Source organism: Sceloporus occidentalis, unplaced genomic scaffold (assembly GCF_023333645.1).
Source record: "Sceloporus occidentalis isolate IW3139 unplaced genomic scaffold, rSceOcc1.0.p SCAF_8, whole genome shotgun sequence".
Classification (NCBI taxonomy): Eukaryota; Metazoa; Chordata; class Lepidosauria; order Squamata; family Phrynosomatidae; genus Sceloporus; species Sceloporus occidentalis.
This window is the reverse complement of record NW_028316988.1, coordinates 42,232,804-42,255,845: the sequence shown is the minus strand read 5'-3', so window position 1 is coordinate 42,255,845 and position 23,042 is coordinate 42,232,804. Positions and strand designations below refer to the sequence as shown.

The window sequence follows — 23,042 nt, the reverse complement described above, 5'->3', positions numbered from 1 at the left end:
TGGGTTACAGGTAACTTATTTTTATCCAAGCATGCATGCAACAGTTACAAAAACCCACTAGGTTAAGAGATGTATGTGTTACCTGCAATAACTCCTTGGCTGGCCAGTACCATGGCGGCTGTTAAACCGACGCTGAATATAGCATTTTGACCAAAGTTTAGCAAAGCTAAAGTCGTGGTAGTCTTCAACGAAGCATTTTCGTATGTCTTCAAAAACCCATCATACCTTTGGGCTTCATATTTTTCATTATTGAAATACTAGCAGAAAGAGAAGAACACTAAAGAATTGCATCCTTCCAAGAGTACTGGGTAAATTATGAAGCAACATCACCCAAGACACCAACGGGCTAAAAGCTCACATCAGACTTGCCACCCCTATTTTATACCTCCTTCCCGCTCTTGATGGCCAACAGCTACTCAGAGCTGCCATATCTTTCCAGACATGATGGCCATCTTGTAACACCACATCACTATCCAACCTTCTTTCTCCATAATGCTCAGGTCAATATGTTATTAGTGTTGTTCCCATCAACTCATCTTTGGCTTATTGTGTTCCTGTGATAATGGATCTCAAGAGCCTTAGTCATCTACTGCCCTGCTCAGGTCTTGCAAGTTCAGGGCTGTGGTTTCCTTGACTGGCTCAATCTACTAAATTACCTTCCAGTTTAACTATACAATCATTTCTTCCAATAAGTCACATCATGATATGCCCAAAGTATGACAGCCTCAGTTTAGTCACAATGAGGACAACATACTCAGTACTCAGTTGACTTCATACCTCAGTTCAACATTCCCCAGTCTCAATTTCCCCATTTTATCCCCAAAAGAAAACTATGAGGTGGAGCGGCTAAGAGCAAGAGTGACTAGCAGCCAAATAAATGTACCTGGTTCAGCTAGTGCATTTGAATAGGAATTCACGAGGAGCAGCTTTTTACTCAGTGCAAAACAGCAAGTTCATACAGAAAATGTAGGTTCTTTGTCCATATTTTCCTTATACCAATTTGCTTAAAGAGAATACATAAGTGGGCAGAAAATATTTGGAGCCAAGATACATAAAAATTCATTACGCAAGGGTTAATTCTGAAACTCATTATTATGTAGAAAAATACAAGTCCCTTTGAGTAAAGGAGAGAAGACATTAACAGATAATAAAGTCTATCAGAGTTAATGACAATATGGAAAGTTAAAAATGTTAATGGCTCACCTTCACAGTTTCATAATTCAGCAGTGAGTCGATTGCAGCATTACCTGCATCATTATCTGCTTTGTTCATTTCTATCCTAAATTTAGTTCTGTAAGACAAAGGGTTTGCATATAGTTACTTTCACTGCGGCCGCACAAATCAATGATTTCTAAGCAGTTAGTGGGACTGCCTTACCTCCATTGTGTAACTCCTATTGTGAATGCTGCATAGGTGCCTAGTGTCCCCAAGGTTACTAGTGCAAAGGGTGCACCACACTTGTAATACTGAAGGATACAAAGAGAGAGGGAGTGGGAGAAAGGAAGGGACAATGAAGTAATGGTATTCTTAGGTTTAGCATTCTGGTCAATATCAATAGAAACAAAAGTATTTAGACAAGATATGCAAATGAAACAATCTTCTGCAAGACCTATGGAAATGCAGGCAGCAGACACAACCCAGCTCTAAGATATTACACACGTTTGAGCTCCTCCACAGACCTTTGTGAACAACCAGCACACACAACTTGTGACTGCCCCTCATGTTGTGATCTGTGTATCAGTGCAGAAATTTTCTACGCCAGTCATTGGCTGCTTCAATGAAAGGGATTTTGCAATGATGTGTTCTGGGCTGCCCACACAATTCTGGCATCCATGCGTTACTAACAATGCATGGGAGCTAGCCGTTGTGAACAAGGGCTAGGTACACAGCCACAAATCTAAGAAAGCTGCTGAAGCAAATCTTGGGCTAATTCTTGTGGGCCCTTTGCTTAGCCTTCAGTTTTCCTGTGTTTTGCCTCTGATAAGATAGCTAACAGATATTCTGCGTTTTTGACTATAATTTGGTATATCATTATTCATCCTACTGTTTACAGAACACTCCAATCAATGCTAAGCAGTGTAAGCCCCATTGGTTTCAATGGGGGGGGGGAACACCAAAAGATGTGATTGACTCCGAAGTCCACAAGATTCTGAGACTTCTGGATGCTGGGCTAAATGGCTTATCTGACATTTAATAGTAGAATGTATGGTGCTGTTGAAATGCATGGATAATGTAAAAGAGAATTATGTATGCATACTTAAAATGTTGGCCCACTTCAATACATGGCAAAATCCTCAGTGCTAGGCATCTTTGTAGATCAAGAATTGAGGAATAACATCTGGCCCAGAGTAACCCCAACAGCTGTCATTCCCTGGCAATGATTTGCAAAGGCTTCACTCTTTCTCTTTTTAACAAGATTTCATTCTGAAAATCATTGCTGAGAAATGGAAGCCATTAGCAATACATACAGAGTTCAGGGTGTTATGTCCTCAAGGTGCCAAGGAGATCTGTATTTTAAATGAACTGGGCCTATGCAGAGTTCATCTGTAGAAAATGCCACCTTTTAGCACTGGCAGACAGATCTGAAAGTGCCAAAACAAAACGTTTGTTCTGAACTGGTTTAGATTTGGAACAGATACAAAACTCCAAGGCGAACTACCTATAATTAATCTGCTGTTTTGCTTGCAATGCTTACAATGTACATGCCTGTCTATTTGTTTTGCCAGTGCCACATTCAAATGGCCAACCACATGGCTGCTCTAATTTTCAGAGCCATACATATCCCTGTGTATTGTTAATACCAGTATAAGTGAGGCCATTTTCCCTCCGCAGTACTTACTAAAATCCCACTGACAAGTGCCACTTCAAACAAGGTGGGCCCTAGATTGAATACTAAAGCGCTGAGGACAAAGCTGATGCCTCTTGTCCCTCTGTCAATGGCTTTGGATAAGGCACCAGTCTGCCTGTTCAGATGAAAACTCAAGTCCAGGTTATGCAGGTGGAGAAAGACATTCCTGGCTATTCTTCTGATGGAACTTTGGGCAACTTTCCCAAATACAGCATTTCTAGCTTCATTAAATAAAGCAGAGCCAGCTCGTGAGATGCCATCTGGTGAAGAAAAAGAAAAAGACGAATGTTAGGTTTCAAAAACATGGGCCAGGATCCCATATCATGCTGGTGGAACATATTTATGGGAGGCCAAAGAGCCCGCTCCCCTCACCCCAGTGCCCACCAACAGCTGGACTGGGGGCTGCCAGGCACAGCTGTCTCCCTGGCCACCGATCAGGCATGGAGCTCCTTCTAGGCTTATACCCACTGATCCTGAGCAGTCTCTGGGGATTTGCAGAAGGAGGCCCTGAGAAAGGAGGTTGTTGTTTTGTTGTGTGCCTTCAAGTTGTATTTAACTTATGGTGACCTAAGGTGGGTTTTTTCTTGGCAAGGTTTGTTCAGAGGTTTGCCATTGCCTTCATCTGGGGCTGAGAGTATGTGAATCTCCCAATATCACCCAGTGGGTTTCTATGGCCCAGTTGGGGGGGGGGGGTTGAACCCTGATCTCTAGACTCCAAGTCCAATCTTCAAACCACTACACCATGCTGCTTCTCAGAATACCTTTTTCGCAAACTTCAAGGAAATACATGAACAGGGATGATACGCAATTATGTTTGCATACATCACTAAGGCCATAGTTTCTGCAGGCCAAAGTTATTTTACTAATTCCGTAGTACCTTAACACTTCATATATCTGTCAGTGTGAGTTATCAGACTGACAGTGCAACCATATATTTCAAATTCAGGCTTCACTTGCAGATTTTAAAAAAAACCCACTACTTAATTATTATTTTTGACCAGAAGTGATGGTAGAATAGAGCCAAACGCACACACACACAGCAAATGCTAAGCCTGGATGACAACAAAGTGGGGAGAAATGGCACAAAATAATATGTGTCCCAGATGCTTCGAGGCGTTAAACAGTGAAAGGTCATGGGTGTTAATGTTCCAAAACCTTCCCAAAGAAAGTCAGCACCTGTCAACAGATTAAAGAATCACACTTACATCCAATCAGAACAGCTGTTGCCATGGTTGCGACTGTATTTGGTGCATCACTCAGGTTCAGAACATTTCCAGACATCTGGTTGAGGTTGTCTACTGCATATTTAAACATGAAGGGAACCACTATATTCATGGCCTAAAAAGCACAAAACACAGCAATTATGCAAGATGTGCTAAAATGCTTATTTATGAAGGATAAATATTTCCCCTGAATTAGCAGCAATTAGAATATTTTGCTATTAGCTACTTAGCGGGATGATACTACAGATTGCCGGGGTAATGGGCACTGCAGTAAGAGGTCTGCCCTCGCGGAACTGAAGCACCAGCTTCCCACTGGCTCTTCATAAAAATCTGTTTTTGCCTCAACAAAACAGTTCATTGAGAATGTGCCTCAGTTCATTTTGGAGGCTCATTAAAGTGATGGCAAGACTGGGAGACACAAAGTAGAAAGGCTCAACACAGCATGTATTTATAGTGCCATTAAATTATGAACAGTCATCGGAGACTGTTCATTCAGAGCACTTCGGCTGGAAATATTTATAGAACAGAAGGCAGTAGCCCCTTTCTGACTAACTGACATTGGCTAGGATGGACAGGGATCCAGAAGACACAGCAGGATGAACAGCACCTTCCTCAGATCCTCAGGTGCAAAACAGCTGAAATGTACCCAAGAAAATAGACAAGAAGACAAGGAGGAGGTGACAGTGGAGGAATGGGATGATGCTCCCATAGATTTCGCAGTTAAAGGGGAATCTAAGTTGGAACTATCTGAACAGATGTAGAAATATTCTACAAAACATCCCATTAGGCATTGCAAAGTGCATAAAACATATTCCACTGCCATGAAAATGATACCTCTGAACAGTGATGCTACATAATTTTGGAAAGACTCATGGGGGAAGCAGTCGGACGCTTGCTGTTTGTTAAAAATGTCCTAAGTGCCATCTCTGTCCAAACTGGCAATCTGGTCATCTGGTTGTTGCATTCAAGTAAAGAGATTGGTATCACCATACTCCTGTCTACCAGCATCCATGGTTTGCCTGGAGATGAAGGACCATGCTGAAATTTGGCCCATGGTTGACTTTGGCTGAAAGAGTTAACTGTACTATCAACATACAGTTGAGAAGGCCCTCTCCGATGTCCTAAATGTATTGGCCTCACTGGTGGCACACAGAGACCCTAATCCTCAGCCAGACCCATATAGGGAGAGGCTTTAAATGTCATCCCAAGCACCTTGACTTCAGATCAGAAATGTACAGGTATTGGCAGCCAGTGCCATATACTTAATTTACTAAATAAATACATCTACTAAATGTGATACAGGTGCATCTGCCCCACCTTGATCTCTCTTTGTAAAATTCCAGAGCCAGATATCATTTCAAGATTAGGAAAAAGGATGGAAGATGGAGTAAGGCTTCATTAGCAGATCTCAGTCATTTGGGAGAGAGGGTTAACTTCTCCCCGGCACTGTCCTCAGGAAGCTTATATTCAATATCCTTGTCACTTTCCACCCAATTTAGCTGCCTGACGCCTCCCTCTGTTTCAGACGAATTCCAAGTTGTACCCTTAGGCATTTCTCTAAATCAGAATAACGCAAAAATCCCTGAAGATTTTATACACTTAAGATTCTACAATTGCAAATCGCTGTCAGTTAAAAAAATATAATAAGAACAACAAATAAACAGGTTGTTGTGGATGAAAAATAACTTCAGATCCTGAGCTCCAAGGAATTGAGAGCGTGTTAAATAGATTTTAAGGCTTTAAGGAAATACACCGCTCTGAAATCTTAATTTCCAAATATGCTCTTCAGATAAACAAAAAACAGAAGTTGGCCAACTCCCTTTGGTGTGACTTGCTTAGAAACTCAATTTCCAGCCCTCCTTTTATTTTTAATGAGGCACACCGCCAGTCCATCTGTGTTACATTGTAATGACCACCATTTAGTGGGCATAAAACAGGTTTCCCTAGGAGATCCTACTCCATATAAATGAAATTTATTGTAATGCAGATTGCTCTGATTTGCTGCAGATTTCTGCAAGTCCCTCTGCAGCCATTTTGCTTTTCAAAAACGGGCTGCACTGCATGATTTAAACCACACTTTGAATAGCTTCAGTTCTGTTTCTGAAGTTGAGGATGAAGCAGCTCCAAGCCCCCATCTCAACATGTAATTAAATTAATTGGCAGCACTATAGTTTTGCAAGAGAATTTTCTCCCTCCAACATAGTTCTTCCTTAAAAAGTGTTTAAATGAAGTTTAAAACTGGCCTTTCTGACTACCAGAGGGCATGAATGAGGTGTTATATTAGACGTTATTCACAACCATCACTGTGTTCCCATCATTTTTCCCCGTCCAGTTATGTTCCTTCAAGACAATTCTGACTTATGGTGACCCATCATAGGATTTTCTTGGTCAGATGTATTCAGAAGAGACTTGTCCTTGCCTTCCTCTAAAGGTCTTGTGAGAGCATGACCTGCCCAGGTTAACCCAGCAGGTTTCCATGGCTAAGAGGGGGATCTGAACCCAAGCCTCCCAAAGTCCTAATCCAACACTCAGACCATCACACCTTGTTGGTGTAGTTTTCTTGGCAAGAATTATTCTTCACAGGTGGTCTGCCATCACTGCCTTCCTCTTAGGCTACGCATGCGCAAGGGTCATTGTTTTGTCCCAAGAGCAATGCTATGGACTTTGGGTATAGTAAGGCCTCTGGCTCTCGGGAACACAGCCTGAACAAAAGACTTGTCCACAAATTTCTTAAGCTTCCAAAAGCTTTACTGGTTATAAACACAAAAAACATGAAACTGATCACCTTTTTCTCAATAGTCCTTCCTAAATACCTTGCTCTCTTCTTGATGGACTCTTGGTGGACTTTCTTCTTCTGAGGACTATCTTTCTTCTTTTGTGGACTTATCTTTTTGTCAAAGGAAAATACTCTCTCCAGGTCTGACTTGGCTGAAATCTTACTACACACTGAAACTAACTAGAGGGAGACAGCATAAGACCCTGGGATTTCCCACAATCCTTGTCTTTCTTAAAGCTGTAGATCTCTATTTTCCCTTTTAAACTAATACATAGAAAAGCTAATATAATCTCAACTAAATATATGTCTCAAGAGCATCAAAGATGCTCTGGAGGCATGACAGTCATCCTGTGAGTTTTCATGGCTGAGGAAGGTTGGAAGCCCAGTCTCCTGGAGTCCAACATTCAGTCCACAATGACCAAAAGAAAATAGGGTTTTCTGAGCAAGATTTCTTCAGATGAGTATGTAGAGAGATCTTGTAGCACCTTTGAGACTTTGATTTCTTCAGATACATTCGCCATCATTGCCTTCCTCTGAGGCTAAGAGAGTGAGACTTGCCCAAAGCCACCCAGTGACTTTCTACAGCTAATCTCCAGGAGTCCTCATCCAACACTCAAACCACAACACCATGTTGGCTTTTAACAGTTTCTTTACCATGTTCAAACCATTAAAGAAGTTCCAGTTCTGCTGTTTTCCACTCCTTCAAAATTAGGGTTCAAATCCCGCAATCTGGCACAGAAACTCAGTGGGTGGACTTGGGTAAGCCACATTCTCTGAAACTCAAAGGAAGGCCATGGCAGAAGCTCCCCTGAAAAAACCTTGCCAGGAAATCTCTGCGATGAGAAAATTGCCATGATCTGGAGTGGATGAGAAGGCACAATAGCAAATCTGAGTGGAATACAGAGCAGGGAAAAAGAGATAGTCATCTCAACCTACCCAAGAAAGGTTGGTATTGTTTTCTGTTTCTCTGAAGCACAGTTAAGATGGAAAAAATCCAGCCCCGTACGCACCACCCAGGGAGCCTTGCTGGCCCATCCACTGCCAGACTGCACCAGGCAGGACCAGCATTGCCGGAAGACCTGAACCGAAAAGAAAGGCTCTTTGCACAGCCTTCTCCTGGCCTGTCATTTCAGCATGAGCAGCTGCATGACAATTCTTCAATGAGAACATTTAAGCATTAAATATTATTTCTCAAGCATTGCTTTAAGAACAGTCTATACCCTGAAGTGAGAAAAGAACACAGGTATTCTGCTGAGGCTTCCTGGAAACAGTATTAACCAGATGTAGTGCTCCTCCAGAACAGATACACTTCAGAAATCCTTTACATACAGCTCTCAGAGTTTAGGGATTTTCACTGTCTGATTGTTCCAACATAACAGATGTACTTAAACACACACATACACACATGTTCTCTCCACAGCAGCCTCTCAGTCGTCATAGCAGAGAAACATATGTACTTCTTTCAATCCAACAAGTCCCTTGCAAACGGGAGGAGGTCCAGGCTTTTAGAGGCAATTTTTTAATACCAAGTTGCTAAAACACTGTTTGCTAGGCGGCCTGGAAACAGGGGAGGGAGATGATGGGGAAGAAGATAATACAATCGTTTTTTAAAAGCCAATCAAATAAACAATCATATTATAAACATTAATTTAAAATAGTTTTAAAAGGCAGGTAGAATGCAGAAATAATGATAAAAAACATTGTTGTTGCTGTGTGCCTTTAAGTTGTTTCCGACTTATGGCAACCCTAAGATGAACCTATCATGGGGTTTTCTTCAAGATTTGTTCAGAGGAGATTCCCGAGGCTGAGAGTGTGACTTGCCCAAGGTCACCCAGCAGGTTTCATGGCCAAGCAGAGAATCCAACCCTGGTCTCCAGAGTCACAGTCTATCACTTGAACCACTATGCCATGCTGGCTCTCCAATTAAAAGATCTTCTGCAGCAAATACTTAATAGTCAAAGGCCTGGGGACACAAAAGAGATTTTCACTTGCTGGTAGAAAGAGAGCTGAGACGGCCTAGCCTCACGACAGAGGCAATTCCACAATATCTCCCATCTTCTCACCAAGGGTGCCTATGATGATGGTGGGACCAAAAGAAAACCCTTCCTGGAAGACCTGCCAAGAGGTATAGTCTTTCATAGAGTCTGGCCTTGAGCCATGTAGGGCTTCATAGGTCAAAACCAGAGCTCTGAACTGTGCCCGGATGCATACACCTTGCCATCTGCCTGTCCTTTATGACGAGAGTGAGGCCTCTGTGGAAAAAACACATCTGTATCCTGGCATACATGCTTGTTTATTTACATCCATTAAAGTGAAACAAACATAAATTGAAAATACCTAAGATGCAAGATTTGTACACAAGCTCTTCCTGGATACAAGCCATTGGCTTTTTCCACTGCCCCTTTTAAAAGAAAAATAGTAAGCAAAAGAATAGATAAAGTTAAGAATGCCAGATTAGTGGGAATGCTGGCTAAGGAGCCTCACTAAGGTTTTAAAAGCTCAATGTTTTAAGAGTTACTATGAGTTTGCAAAAGCTTTAAATTGCTGTTAAAAGCAAGTGCAATTATAGCTTCTCTGCAGTAATGCTACAATGATAGACACAGAAGATGCTAGTGTGATTGCAAAAGCAGACTGGGAAGCAGGAGAAAAAGGTTAACAGTTCTCTTCAGCTGGGATGTAGATCTCAAAACCCAAATAGGACATGCCTCAGTGGAGGGCCAGTACTGTTCCCAGTCTCTATAACTTGGGTTAAAGGATGAGGCCCAATTAATCTTACACACAGTGTTACTAACAGGTAAGCCTAACTGATCCTACTGACCTTAACATGATTAAAGCAAAGCGTATCTTCATGTCAAGTGGGTTTTGAGGCTGCCATAAAGCATGATGAAGGATTGCACTGACATGAGGAAAGGGGGAGACAGGAATACGTGATCTCACACTTAAGGGACAAGAGCAGGGGTCGGCAACCTCCGGCCCATGGGCCGGATGCGGCCCGTGGAGGCCTTTTGGCCGGCCCCTGCCACTGCTGCCGATTCCGGCTCCCGGGCGCCAGTATTTTTTTCAAAATGGCGGTGAAGTCTCGCACGACCTTCCCTGAGGTTGCGCGAGACTTCGCCACCATTTTGGAAAAATGACGGCGCGAAGTCTCGCACAAACACAAAAAAGGTCGCGCGAGACTTTGCGGAGGCCCTCTGCGGCCACCGGAGCCCTCGAACAGGGCAACGACGGTGGCAGTGGGCCTCTGGGAGGCCCGTTGCTGTCGCTGGGGCCCTCCAGGAGGACAGAATTGGGAGCATACTTATCAAATTTGCAGATGACACCAAATTAGGAGGAATAGCTAATACTCCAGAGGACAGGATCAACATTCAAAATGATCTGAATAGACTAGAAAGCTGAACCAAAGCTAACAAAATGAAATTCAACACAGACAAATGTAAGGTACTGCACTTAGGGCAGAAAAATGAAATGCACAGATATAGGATGGGAGACACATGGCTGAATGAAAGTACATGTGAAAGGGATCTAGGAGTCCAAGTAGATGATAAGTTGAACATGAGTCAAGAGTGCGATAGGGCAGCTAAAAAGGCCAATGCAATTTTAGGCTGCATCAATAAAAGTATAGTGTCTAGATCAAGAGAAGTAATTGTGCCACTGTATTATGCTCTGGTCAGGCCCCACCTGGAATATTGTGTCCAGTTCTGGGCCCCACAATTCAAAAAGGACATTGAGAAACTGGAGCCATGTGTCCAAAGGAGGGCGACTAAAATGGTGAAAGGTCTGGAAACCTTGCCCTATGAGGAACGACTCAGGGAGCTGGGGATGTTTAGCCTGGAGAAGAGAAGGTTAAGAGGTGATATGATAGCCCTGTTTAAATATTTGAAAGGATGTCATATTGAGGAGGGAGCAAGCTTGTCTTCTGCTGCTCCAGAGAACAGGACCCAGAACAATGGATGCAAGCTACAGGAAAAGAGATTCCAGCTCAACATTAGGAGGAACTTCCTGGCAGTAAGGGCTGTTCGACAGGGGAAGACACTCCTTCCTCGGAGTGTAGTGGAGTCTCCTTCCTTGGAGGTCTTTAAGCAGAGGCTGGATGGCCATCTGTTGGGGAGCTTTGATTTGGATTTCCTGCATGGCAGGGGGTTGGACTGGATGGCTCGTGCGGTCTCTTCCAACTCTATGATTCTATGATTCTAAGACAGCTAGGCTGGTGACAGAGAAGGAGATGTGCAGAATGTTTTGGTTCCCTGAGACATGGCCCTAGTAGTGGCTACAGGAAAAGAAAGCCAGCGTCGGTTTTTCATTAGAAGAACCTCCCCTAAGGGTTCACAAGGCTGACTCCAGCTAAATGAGTTTAGATATTGCATTGACATATCCCTTGTTGATTAGGTAGATAAGAAGTGCTCAAGAGGCAAGAATATCATCCATTTTAAAGTTCCCCTGGCATTTGACGCACACACTTTGCATTTTCAGCCAGTTTCCCCTCCCAAACGTAAAAAATTAACAGTCGGGAGCAACACAGATACTGTGAAAGATGTGCCTGACTCATAAATAATGGATGTTCAGCCCATGAGCAAAAGGCCAAAAAAGACGGCAAACGTGACAGGAGGTGACAGCCGCTCTTATCAGCCTCGTGAATTTAATCCAGCTACTACGGATATATGCAGCTTGATCCACAACAAGCTACTGTGAAGGGCTTAAGCCAATTTAGACCACCAGTGTCATCCCTGCTTAATTCCAAGTGCTTTGGGAATTAAGTATGCTGTGGACTGGGCTGTCATGTTGTCAGGAACAGGAAAATGATTTGGGGGACATGGCAGTTCGTACATCAACCTTTTCCACTGCCTGTGTGTGCTTTCAAGTCCCCGGCTGACTTAAGGTGACCCTATGAATTCCATAGGGCTTTCTTAGTAAAATTCTTTCTTCTGGCACCCTCTAAATTGGGGGGACTCCAACTCCCACTCTTTCCAGACACTGACCACGCTGCTGAGAACTCATGATGGGATACTGTGATGGGAGATTTAAAAAAAAATCTGCTGTACTCATCTAAACTTGACATTTTGTTTGTTTCTGGTATATTATTTTTGTAAGCTGTCTGAAATGGATTTTCTAAAATGGAGAGGTGAGGTATAAACAAAATGCTGTCTATTCCAACACTCCTCTTCAGCTAAAATGAAATTGACAAAGTTGTCTTTTACAAGTGTTCTGTTTCTATCATCTCCGTGGCTCCTTCTTGCAGCCTCCTCCTTCCTTTTGTAACGAGGCAAATCTGCTGAATGCAGATAAGAGAATGCTTGAGAAAAGGCTTGGTTCAACCTGGCTTAGCACTGAAGGTTATTTCTCACCAATGCAGACTTTCCTTCCAGTAAAATCGTCTCTTTTGGCTGGAATTTAACATAGCTTCAGAACCATTCCAGTGGTCTGCCCCATGCGCTAGCCTAAGCCATGTATTTAAAAGAAAATAAAAAAATCACTGGCAGTTTGTGTGTGACTCTGTTAGGCTAGAATTTTTATTAAGAATACAAAAAATCTCCCTACCCAAATATGATGAGAGAATAGAAAAATGTTTGTTCCTCATGTATTGCTCGTGGTTTTTGTGAGTCTTTCAGAACAACCACAAAAGTAAATACAAAAATGTACTGACAGCAAGCTGCTTCCAAAGACCTGAAAGTAGATGAACTCAGACTTTTTGCTTTTTTGTACTGTCCAGTCCTAAAGGCTTACAGTGGAATGCACTGAGAAACACCCCGTAGAACATTAAATAAGATATTAACAAATACTACCCCTGCTGTCAAAATCTAAGTTCATGCTGACATTTGTTAGGGAGCGCTGAATGAGCAGAGGGTCTCAGTGTGTTCCTCAGAAGTATTTGACGCCTAAATGGAAAAGCCTTACAGGCTCTCATAGTCAACCACAAAGTGAAAGATGGAATATAAGAAAATGCCATCTTTCAGGATACAGAGACTGATGCATTTAATGGATTTTAGAAAGGTTTTAACAGTTGCCCAAAATCCAACTGCAATACTTTAAGCCAGCCTCTCTGGTTTTTCATTTCTGGCACTTACTGTAAAAGCTTTGCCCCTCCTTTCAACTCTGTGAAACAGCTCTTACCTTTGCACCTGCTAGAAATCCCAGGGATATGGCAACTCGGGCACGTAGGTCAGGCCTATCTTTGGGCCACACGTATGAGAGCATCGCTTTGATGATCTTCCTGCCATCTATTTCTTTCAACTGCAGAGAGTAAACATTGTGTTACAAGAAGATAACCCAAAGCATGTTTTTAGAGCTGCAATGGTCAGAGAATCTCAGGTTTGAGACACCTGTCACCTCCAACTAGCAGCAGTGGTTTAAGAAAATTTCCTTCTTCAGAAAAAAAATATTCAATACAGACTGGGATTCTTTCAAAGGGTACGCAGTAATGTCACGCCAAAGACCAAGAAAATTGTTCTAGGTGGTTTAATTGTGTGTAAAATGTCACCACTTCTTTTTAACAGAAAGCCTCTGAAGTTGGGTAATCATGCATTATGAGGCTGTTTAACAGCCAAGCACATAACTTTGACTTCTCCTATAAACTGAAAGACCATCCTGCCGTGTGTTATTAATTCCCTGTCTTAAAGCTCCAGCTAATCAAACAGCCACAGCACTCTTCTGTCATTTTATGAGCCTTTCTCTACAGTCAGGTAAATTCGAAAGATAGCCAAGTTTTATATTCAGATATAAAAACTAGAAACATATTGCTTCATATTGCCAAAGTTAATATCACACTTCATAACACTGTGTATGCTTTCCAACTCTGCTTGATGTGTCCCTGCACCATCAAGTTGTGAATGACCTCCACAGGAGCAGGGAGGCCAAAGAACCCTTTACGCTGTAGAGCTGAGGTTATCCGGCCAACAAAATGGACTTAGCAATTGAGCCACATGACTGTATCTTCTTTCACACCTGGACCACCTTGCAGACAAAGATGGGAATATGTTAAGCCAAATTTTCAGAATCTGAAACTGTCTGTGGGTTCTGAAAGGTAGTTTTGGAGTGTAGTAGGCTTGTGTAAGCCAGGGTTAGTAGACGTCTGCCTGTCTATGCATTAAACAGCAGAGACAGTGAAGATGCAGCATTGCCTACCAGTATTTCCAAGACAAAATCAAAGAGTCCTAGAAATGGGGCAGAAGAAACATGATCAAGTCTGTGGAATGAGCCTGAAAAAGCAATGTTGCATGTCCCTCAAAGGTGAGGTGCTTGAGGCTATCAAAAATATCTGATCTGCCATACCTCTCTTGAATTCAAGTATCTTTATTTCAGAAAAGATTTAGTACAATGTGATAGGCTGCTCTTGCGGCTTCCAGTTGATGGCTGGGGAGGGGAGGGAACAGGCAGGGCATAAAGGAAACAAGTAGTTTCAAAGTGGAGTACTTAAAAATAATGCTCAGCATTTGTACTGTGCTTTCTGAGCAAGAAAAAAACCTTTCGTATGTATATACTATTGTATTAATTCGCTCTCTTCCTCAATTTGAAGAGGGAAAATATAATTTTGATATAATCCTACAAGGCTGTGAAAGAGAAAAGATTCATTGTGATTATATTTATGTGAAGCAGAATAACAAATTGTAGATGGAGATGGAGCAAGGCAGATAAATCCGGATTCCATTTCTGTTACAACACCCTTCCCCACAACTCACCCTGCAGCCCCCAAACAGAGGCAACCAACATGTTAAGATATACTTCAGGTTCTTGACAATCTAAAGTATTTGAGAGCAGTACCCATTAGAAGCACCGTTTATATATCCTTCAGAGGGTGTGTATTCTCTGCTGACAACTTATAAGTCTCAAGTGGGTACAAAATAAATTTCTCCTTATCCCTCACTTTGAAGTACTGGAGAAGAGTTACACTGCATATAGAGAAATCGTTCCCTTTTACCTAGGCAGTCTCACATTTCAAGCAGAGGGAAGAGATGTTTGAGTGTTAATCATCTGAAAGACAGGAGAAGTGGTGCCCAGGTAACATGAAAGCTACATGGCACTGTTCAAATTGTGCACTGCTATTGGCTCCCTGCAATTTATTGAGGAAAGCTGCTTAGGGGGGAAAAAGCAAGGAAGAAACAGCTATCACAAACAAGGAATTGATTCTGGCTTTGGTTGCAATGCAACACGGATAATGCAGAAAAGGAGTAACAAAAGCAGTGCACAGAGTGCCACAGACAATGAAAGAGGGCAAGGAAAAGCTCAAGGTAAAGAAGGTGCAAAAATATGGACTGGAGCAGAGGTGCACATGAACTCGGTAAAAGACAAAAATAGAAATGAATCTCGAGCACAATAGAATGAAAGCAGATGGAATAACATTGCACGGATCTGTTCAGATCAACTTCTATGAGTTACATGCTTCTTTCCAACTTCAATCTATGTTTTCTGCAATATTTCTGAGGGACTAGATACAGGAAGACCTGTAAATGAATTTAAATAATTTAGAGCAGATGAGCTGGACTTTCCCCCTTCCCTATTGTCATTCCTTTCTCCTTTTGACCATCCATTAAGAACCCAAGCCCTTCCTCCATTCCATCTGCCTTGGTCCAGGCCTTGGAGGTAGAGAAGAACTGCTGGACCTGATCCCCTTCCCCACCACCTCTCCCTTCTCCTTTTGTGTCATGTCTTTTTAGATTGTAAGCCTGCGGGCAGGGAACCGTCTAACTAAAAGATTGTATGTACAGCTCTGTGTAAATTTACAGCGCTTTATAAATAAAGATTAATAATAATAATAATAGTAATAAAGGTAGTATTGTTCTGTGGCTGGCAAAGTTGGATTTGCCACTTGGCAGGCCTTATTAATTCTGCTGACTGTGACAGGTGAGGTACCACTCTTTTTTGAGCATAAGATGTGACCAGCCTTCCAGTTAAATTTGAAGCTTCAGAGAAGGATACATGCCTTTCCAGAAGCTCAATGGCAATTCCTTTCCCTCCTCCCCACATCCACAGCTGGGCAATCTGGCAACAATGAGCAAAGCATTGGGAAAGCCATGGCCATGCAGGGTCAGACTGGGAATCCTGCCCCACAGCAGTCTTTTCTGAAAGACAGGTTGGATGCCTTGGGTATTTCTGCTAACTGCACCTGGGATGTTTTCAACCAGCTATGTCCCAACTCAGGGGGAAGAGCCAACCAGCTGCTTTCTTGTCTCATCCTTCCCTTGGAAAGCTCAGTGGGGGAAGGAAGCATGCCAGGCAAGCAGTCTTGGCCAACAATTCAATGCATGAGACAACCAGCATTCTTGGGGGGGGGGGGGGGAATCCAGCATTTATTACATATACATTTTCACTTACTATCAGCAACATTGGAGGTGTGAGGTTAGGAAGACAAAAATTATTCTAAATATGTTTAAAAAAAGACCATGTACCAAGAATAAGAACTGGTACTACATAATCAAGTAATGAAGAAGAAGCATTAATAATTAGCCATTAATCCATAATGAAGAAACTTTCTAAACATTTCTTGTTAGATTCATCAAAAAGCTCTCCATGTCCACTTGTGACAAGGAACAGAACACTTGTCCAGAACGCTTTATATTTGGTACTTTACAGAACTAAGTATGTGCCAAGAGTATTTACCCCTTGCTTTGGATCCGAATAGAGTCCTCCACCGGCGTGTCCGTGCCAGCATGTCCTTCTATCTATCTGCGGCCACACTTGAAGAGTCTGTGCAAGCAAGAATACAACAAGCAATGACTTCAAGCATTATACATGGCACAATGAAACAGATTATAGCTCAGCTCTTCAATGAGTCCTGCCAGTATCTTAAGGAGGACTTTGTTTAGCTTTGATTCCAGTCATCCTGAAGAAGCTTGGGCTGATGAAGTACAAGGTGGTCTATGGAAACTGAGTTCCAGAATGACAGAGAACCTCAAAGGAACAAACTGGTAGTTTAACCAGGAACCTCCCATTAGAGTTGTTTCGCGCCATGCTTAGACAATGTAGTTAGACAGAATTTTTCAGAGTTGTGGCTTAATGAGAGGAAGGCAGTGTGCCACTCTTGTGCCACATGGGAGTAGGTAAACAAACCACAAACTTGTGGTTTGTCTACTGTGATATCTGAAGCCGGGGCTCTGAGGTGATTCGAACAATGCAATAAGCTAGAAGACAGGCCACTGACAGAGAGAAAGTCCACAGTTTGCTTATCCACTCTGCTGGCAGAGGGAGCAATCTGACAGCAGGGGCTGGCATGCTTGCCTTGTTCATGCTAAGCCAGTATTCTTAAGGACTCTCTCACTCATTGTTCAATCTGAATGTACCCATTAAATATTTCCCTCATGGAAAACACTTCCTTTCAGGAGGCAGCATGAAATCTGTGGAGACGGCTGCATGCGATAATCACACACCTGTAAGAGTGCATTGTCTGAAGCACCCATGAGAATTATAAGCCATACTCAATGCTGATTACAACAATATCGAAGGGGTGCAATTAAAGACACAGCTTTAAAGGGTTTTAAAAGAAAAGTCTTCCAATACAAAGATATATTTTTCCATCAGGTGAAGGAAAAATGTCCACTAAAGAGGACAAATCTGTCTTTTCTCCAAAGACCAGAAGACAAGAGGGGCTCACGGTTGCACCCCATTTGGATTAATGTAATGCATACAACGTGGGACTGCCTCTGAAAAGTGCTCAGAAACTTCAACTGGCCCAAAGACTGTATGTAGAGAGATCTTGTAACACCTATGAGACTAACTGAAAAAAGGAAGTTGGCAGCATGAGCTTTTGTAGACTTAAGTCTACTTCCTCAGACGCATTTGGTGGAGTGGAAAGCCAGGGATAGACTTATATATGCCTATAAATCTTATACATCCCTTTAGTTCATATATATATATATATATATATATATATATCTCCCTGGCATTCCACTGCACCAAATGCATCTGAGAAAGAAGACTTAAGTCTACAAAAGCTCATGCCTCCTTGTTTCCGTTAGTCTCCAAGGTGCTACAAGATCTCTCTACATACTGTCTACATACTGATTCTACAGATTAAAATGGCTATATCTTTGAACTGGCCCAAATACTGTTAAAATGAAAACTGGTGTAGCCTATGCCCCCCCTCACCCTATGTGTATATGATGAAGGAGCAAAACGTGCACATGTGCCCCTCTGCGGCACAACCAGATGAATGGATATTGCACCATTTTCTTTATTTTTCAACCTGAGGTCTTCTATTTCCAAGTAAAAAGAAAATGCTACATTTAGAATGTCACTTTCCAAAGTGCGCTAGACTTTAAACAAAACGCTTAACATCTCTATTATGCTAGAACACCGAGAGCAATTTGGCAAGCATCATAACAACAATGTAAAGCACTTACACAGACCTTACGAAATGCTTACAAGTACCAGAGAGAGCATTAATTCACAGCAATTCTTTGCAGAAACATCATTGCTTCTGCTTTGAAGAATGGAAGCGAGGAGGTTATCGCAAAAGAAGCACTTATAAAGGAAAATAATCAAACATGCCTTGAATATTCAATCAGAAATCACAAACCACATAATGGCCACATCTGCATGTCATACTAAGCTATGGCTTGTTAGTCATTGTTTATGGCTTTTGTCTTGTACACACTACTGAACAACCCATAGTTGTTTCCCCCAATTTCTGGTCCACTTGTCTCCTTTACAACCAAACAAACCACAATTGTTGTTTTTCCCCTCATTTTTCTCCCTCTATTTCCCATCCTTTTGTGAGCTCTTCCTTTTGGGGCAGGCAGCGAGGGAAAATAAGCCAAAGGTAAAATAAGACTCTAAGTTCGGATGTAACAACAAGCTATTGTTTAAACAAGCTAGAATGCATAAGGCAATGAAAACTCATGAGTACTAACTTGTGATGTTCAGCTTGCAAACAATGAACTATTTATTCAGGCAGTCCCAGAAACAAGAGCCAGAATTCTAAAAAGCACAATCTGACCTATGGTTACAAGCAAACACAATCTATATTTGACCTCCATCATACCTGGGCCTGGATAACGGGGTCTCAATGCTCTAAAAGTAGATACTGTGTTCTTTGGATTTCTCCAAATACAGCCAGAACTTCCAGCTCTGAGGTGTACTCTTGGGTTTAGGAGTAGGAAAGGTACTTTAAGGTACTTTGTCACACATTCCTGATTCTACAATTCATGCTCAATAGTTTAATTTAGATTGTAAATCTGAATACTGAATTCTGTGCAGATACTCTATGCATGTTCTTTGCAGTAAGATGCCAAAATCATGCAAAATCACACACTGTAAACCTCTTAGAGAGTGTTTAGCATTATTAAGTAGTATAGAATTGTAAGTGGTATTGCTATCAATTTAAATTTATGGCAAGTTCAACGCTCTCTGGAGCATTCAAGTCCAAATTCAAGGTGCTGGTGGTAACATTTGAAGCCCTAAACATGGCCCAGGGTTCATTCTTCCCCTAGAAGCTTGGTTTCAATTGATTTTATTGTACTTTCCTCTAAGATCTTTGGACATTGGACAGGATATGTTTCAGAAAGCAATAAAAATAATAATAGCCACAGACACAGAAAATGTTAAGCTTAAAAATGGGAGGGAAATACAACCATATTTTCCCTCCAAGTGTCTTATATGAAGTACAGTCTCCTTGTTTCTGCCCAAACCACCTGCAGAGAAATCTGCTTCCTTCACACATTCTCTTTTGCTCCTCTGTCCCAGTCACATTCACCTCCTACAACTCAGAACAAGCTGAATTGCCTCTGAAGAGCAAGCTGTCATCCTTCACTCTGAAAATATATTCCAAATAAACACACTCAGCCAGCTTTTGCCACTTTAGTTACCAGCAGTTTATTATCATTTAAGAAACAAGGAAGGCTTGCTTTGCAAATTAGTTGGATACTGAGGCAGGAGCTGATTTGTGCGTGGAGTGGAAGAACTGTACATTTAGCTCCGGTAGAGAAAACAAAATTCCTAGGTGGACTATGTGCTCAAGGCATCTCATCCATTACTTCTAAATGGGTAAGAATTACATGTGTAACCCACTCCTGCCTGATACAGCACAGACTAGGAAACATGAGGGAAAACATAATGTTCCTCATGTCCACTTGAAAGAAAACCAAGTGGATGTAGAGTACCATTGAAAGTGCATGTTATTAGTGGCAAACTCCTGTCCTATCCTGGTTGTTTGCATTCATCTTTGGGCCATGCCAAAGAGGACGTGGGGGGAAGGGAAGGAAAGGGAAGAAAAAGCAACGCTAACAACAAATGGCTCTCAGCAACTGTGCTTGCACACGCTCGCTTTGCTTGCAATCAGGGCTTAATACCGAGCAACACATCTGGGAGACATGGCTATTCTTCTTTCCCTCTTCATTCCAGCCAATCTGGATGAGGTCCAGACTATCTGAAAGCCCAAATCTCCCTCTGTGAGCCTGCCTGAGTCTTCAGGGGTGGGATTTCTCTCCATCTGACCACCCTCTCAGGTTCATCTGCTGAGGACACAGGAGAGACCCTTCTGGCGGCTGCTAATAGACTCTGGCGTTCCCTCCTGTGGGAGTGTAGATTTGCCCCTTCTCTGTTGTCTTTTGTCAGCAGGCAAAGACCTTCTTGTTTAAAGAGGGTTTGAGACTTAACTGACCAGGGAAGAGGGATATATGATTAGGTGTGCTATTTTCACTTCTTTAACCAGCTTCAAAACGGAGTTGAAGACCATCCTGTTCAGAGAAGCGTTCCCAGGCATTGCATAATTGTCACTTGCTATTTGATGTTTTTTTGTTGCCTGTTTTATTGAATCATTTCCTGTATTCCTATGTATTTTATATGTATTATCCTACTAGAGAGGCAGGCTAGCTCCAACAGGCCTCCCTGGAGGAAGATTACCCATCCATTAAGAAGCCAAGCCCTCCCTCCAGTCCATCGCTCCTGATCCAGGCCTCGGAGGTAGAGAAGAACTGCTGGACCTGATCCCCTTCCCCTCCACCACTCCCTTCTCCTTCTGTGTCATGTCTTTTTAGATTGTAAGCCTGAGGGCAGGGAACCGTCTAATTAAAAAAATTGTATGTACAGTGCTGTGTAAATTTACAGTGCTTTATAAATAAAGGTTAATACTACTACTACTACCACCACTACTACTACTAATAATAATATGCATTCCCTGTGTTTTTTTCAAGCTGGTTTTTAAGTAAAGGTACCAGATCCTGTCTGTTCCTGGAAGCTGAGCAAGCTCAGCGCTGATTAGTACTTGGATGGAAAACTGCGAGGGAATACCAGGTGCTATAGGTTATATTTCAGGGGAAGGAACGGGCAAAAGCCCCTCTGAGTATTCCTTGTCTAAGAAATCCTTGTGAATTCAATGGGGTTGCCATAAACTGGCAGGCAGATTTAAAGCACCTATACACACTTAAAAGTAATGTTTTAATTCAATTGGTGATTTAATGCTTTTCAACACTTTTGTATGTCATATTGTTTTAGCTGTTATGTTTTAACTTAGATTGCAAGCTGCCTTGAGTCCGACTAGGGATAAAAACAGGGTATAAATTAAATAGATAAACAGCATCTTTTCAGGTCTCCCCTCAACACATCTTTCTGGCCTCCTCTGCCCACAAAAGGCTTTCAGTCCCACAGAAGATTCTAGATTGTTGAAAGCCAGCAGCCCCCTCACAATGGACTCCTCTTCCGTGTCACAATGCAACCTCAGGTGTTTAGAAGCCTGCAGAGCCAGAGCCAAGCTCAGTTTGCTTCAGCTTCTCAAAGGGTGAGGCTCTTGAGAGGCAACCAGAGAAGGATCTACTATGGAGCAATATTGACTCCTCTCCTCTTATCATGTTATAGGAGGCAACGCAAACACTGGAAAAGACACCCAACATTGGGAAGAAAGAAGGTGAGGATCTCTGGATATGAAGTCCAATGAGTGGGCATCCTTTTGTGGCTGTGTGTGGCATCCTCTGTGTGGCACTGTCCTTCCTGCTTTGTGTCTGCATGTGTCTTGCTTGATTGTGCCATTCTCTTGTATGATTGCGTATGTGTGTTCATGTGAGATGTCTTGACTTTCATGGCCAGCATCCATTGTTTTTTGTGGGTTTTTCGGGCTATGTGTCCATGTTCCAGAAAGGTTTCTTCCTGAAGTTTCGCCAGCATCTGCGGCTGGCATCTTCAGATGCTGGCGAAACGTCAGGAAGAAACCTTTCTGGAACATGGACACATAGCCCGAAAAACCCACAAAAAACTATCTCTTGCGGAGACTTCTGGCTGTTCTTCCATGTTCCCTCTTTCAGTCCTTTGAGCAATGCTGGTAATGCACCTCTTTTTCTTTTTCCCTTGCAGGTTCATCCTAAAGGCTGGTGGTGAGGACAACAACAAGACCAACCATCCAGGTTCGGTCATAGTAGGCTTGTGAGAAGAAGTACTCAGTGCAATCTGTTCTTGGGCTGCACCACTTCAGAATACAGGACTGACTCCTGTATTGCTCTAAGCAGCTACTCTTAAAAGAAGTGGTCCCACCCAGAAACAGATGGACTGATACACCTGAGGCAGGTAGGCCTGACAAGGGGATCTCTTTGGATCCTGGTCAGGTCTTGCGGAGGGATTACGGCTCACCCGCCCTTTGACCTGGCAGTGCAGGCTTTGCTGGTTGCCTGAATTGGAGCCGAGAAGGAATTTTCCCCTGTTGAACCCAAATTGGCCCTGAGGAGAAACAGGTTTTTGCCTTCTCTGCACTGCTTTCCCCTTGAGTTGCTGCAACTTGGCTTGCAACTCAAGAGGGAGGTCAAAAGGGGGTCTCTGAGGGGCTCTCCCTCAGAAGTTAGGGCAGATCCTAATTTATGACAAATCAATAAAAGTTGTTATAATTGGATCATATATACTGTTTCGTGTCTTTCTTCCTGTGTTGTCTTGTCTCTCTTTTGGGGTTTGGGTGACACTGAAGTACCTTTTGTTGTTGTATGCCTTCAAGTCTTTTTCAACATATGGCAACTCTAAGGTGAACCTATCATGGGGTTTTCAGGGATTGAAAGAGTGTGACTTGCCTAAGTTTACCCAGCAGGTTTTGATGGCTGAGCAGGGAATCAAACCCTGATCTCCAAAGTCACTGCCCAATGCTCAAACCACTCCAGCTCTCAAGTATACTTGTACCTTATGTATAAATTTTACCAATAACACTGAAGCACTATGGCTATCCTTTTTATTATAAATCAACTGCCTTTTTTCAGAATATTGGAGATTTAATTTCCATTCTTAGATGCTTCTT

The 23,042-nt window shown here is 42.4% G+C and overlaps 1 protein-coding gene across 1 annotated transcript in view; it reads right to left on the bottom strand.

Annotated features, from left to right (window-relative positions):
* LOC149308760 (iron-sulfur clusters transporter ABCB7, mitochondrial-like) overlaps positions 1 to 23,042 on the bottom strand; it is a 48,910-nt gene that overhangs the window by 17,966 nt on the left and 7,902 nt on the right. Inside the window, exons 3-9 of the mRNA XM_089536413.1 lie at positions 16,439 to 16,525; positions 12,956 to 13,075; positions 4,054 to 4,186; positions 2,840 to 3,108; positions 1,378 to 1,466; positions 1,204 to 1,291; positions 83 to 257 (exon numbers count right to left, since the gene is read on the bottom strand). Of these exons, the coding sequence (XP_089392539.1) occupies positions 83 to 257; positions 1,204 to 1,291; positions 1,378 to 1,466; positions 2,840 to 3,108; positions 4,054 to 4,186; positions 12,956 to 13,075; positions 16,439 to 16,525 (961 nt within the window). The remainder of the gene's footprint in view (positions 1 to 82; positions 258 to 1,203; positions 1,292 to 1,377; positions 1,467 to 2,839; positions 3,109 to 4,053; positions 4,187 to 12,955; positions 13,076 to 16,438; positions 16,526 to 23,042) is intronic.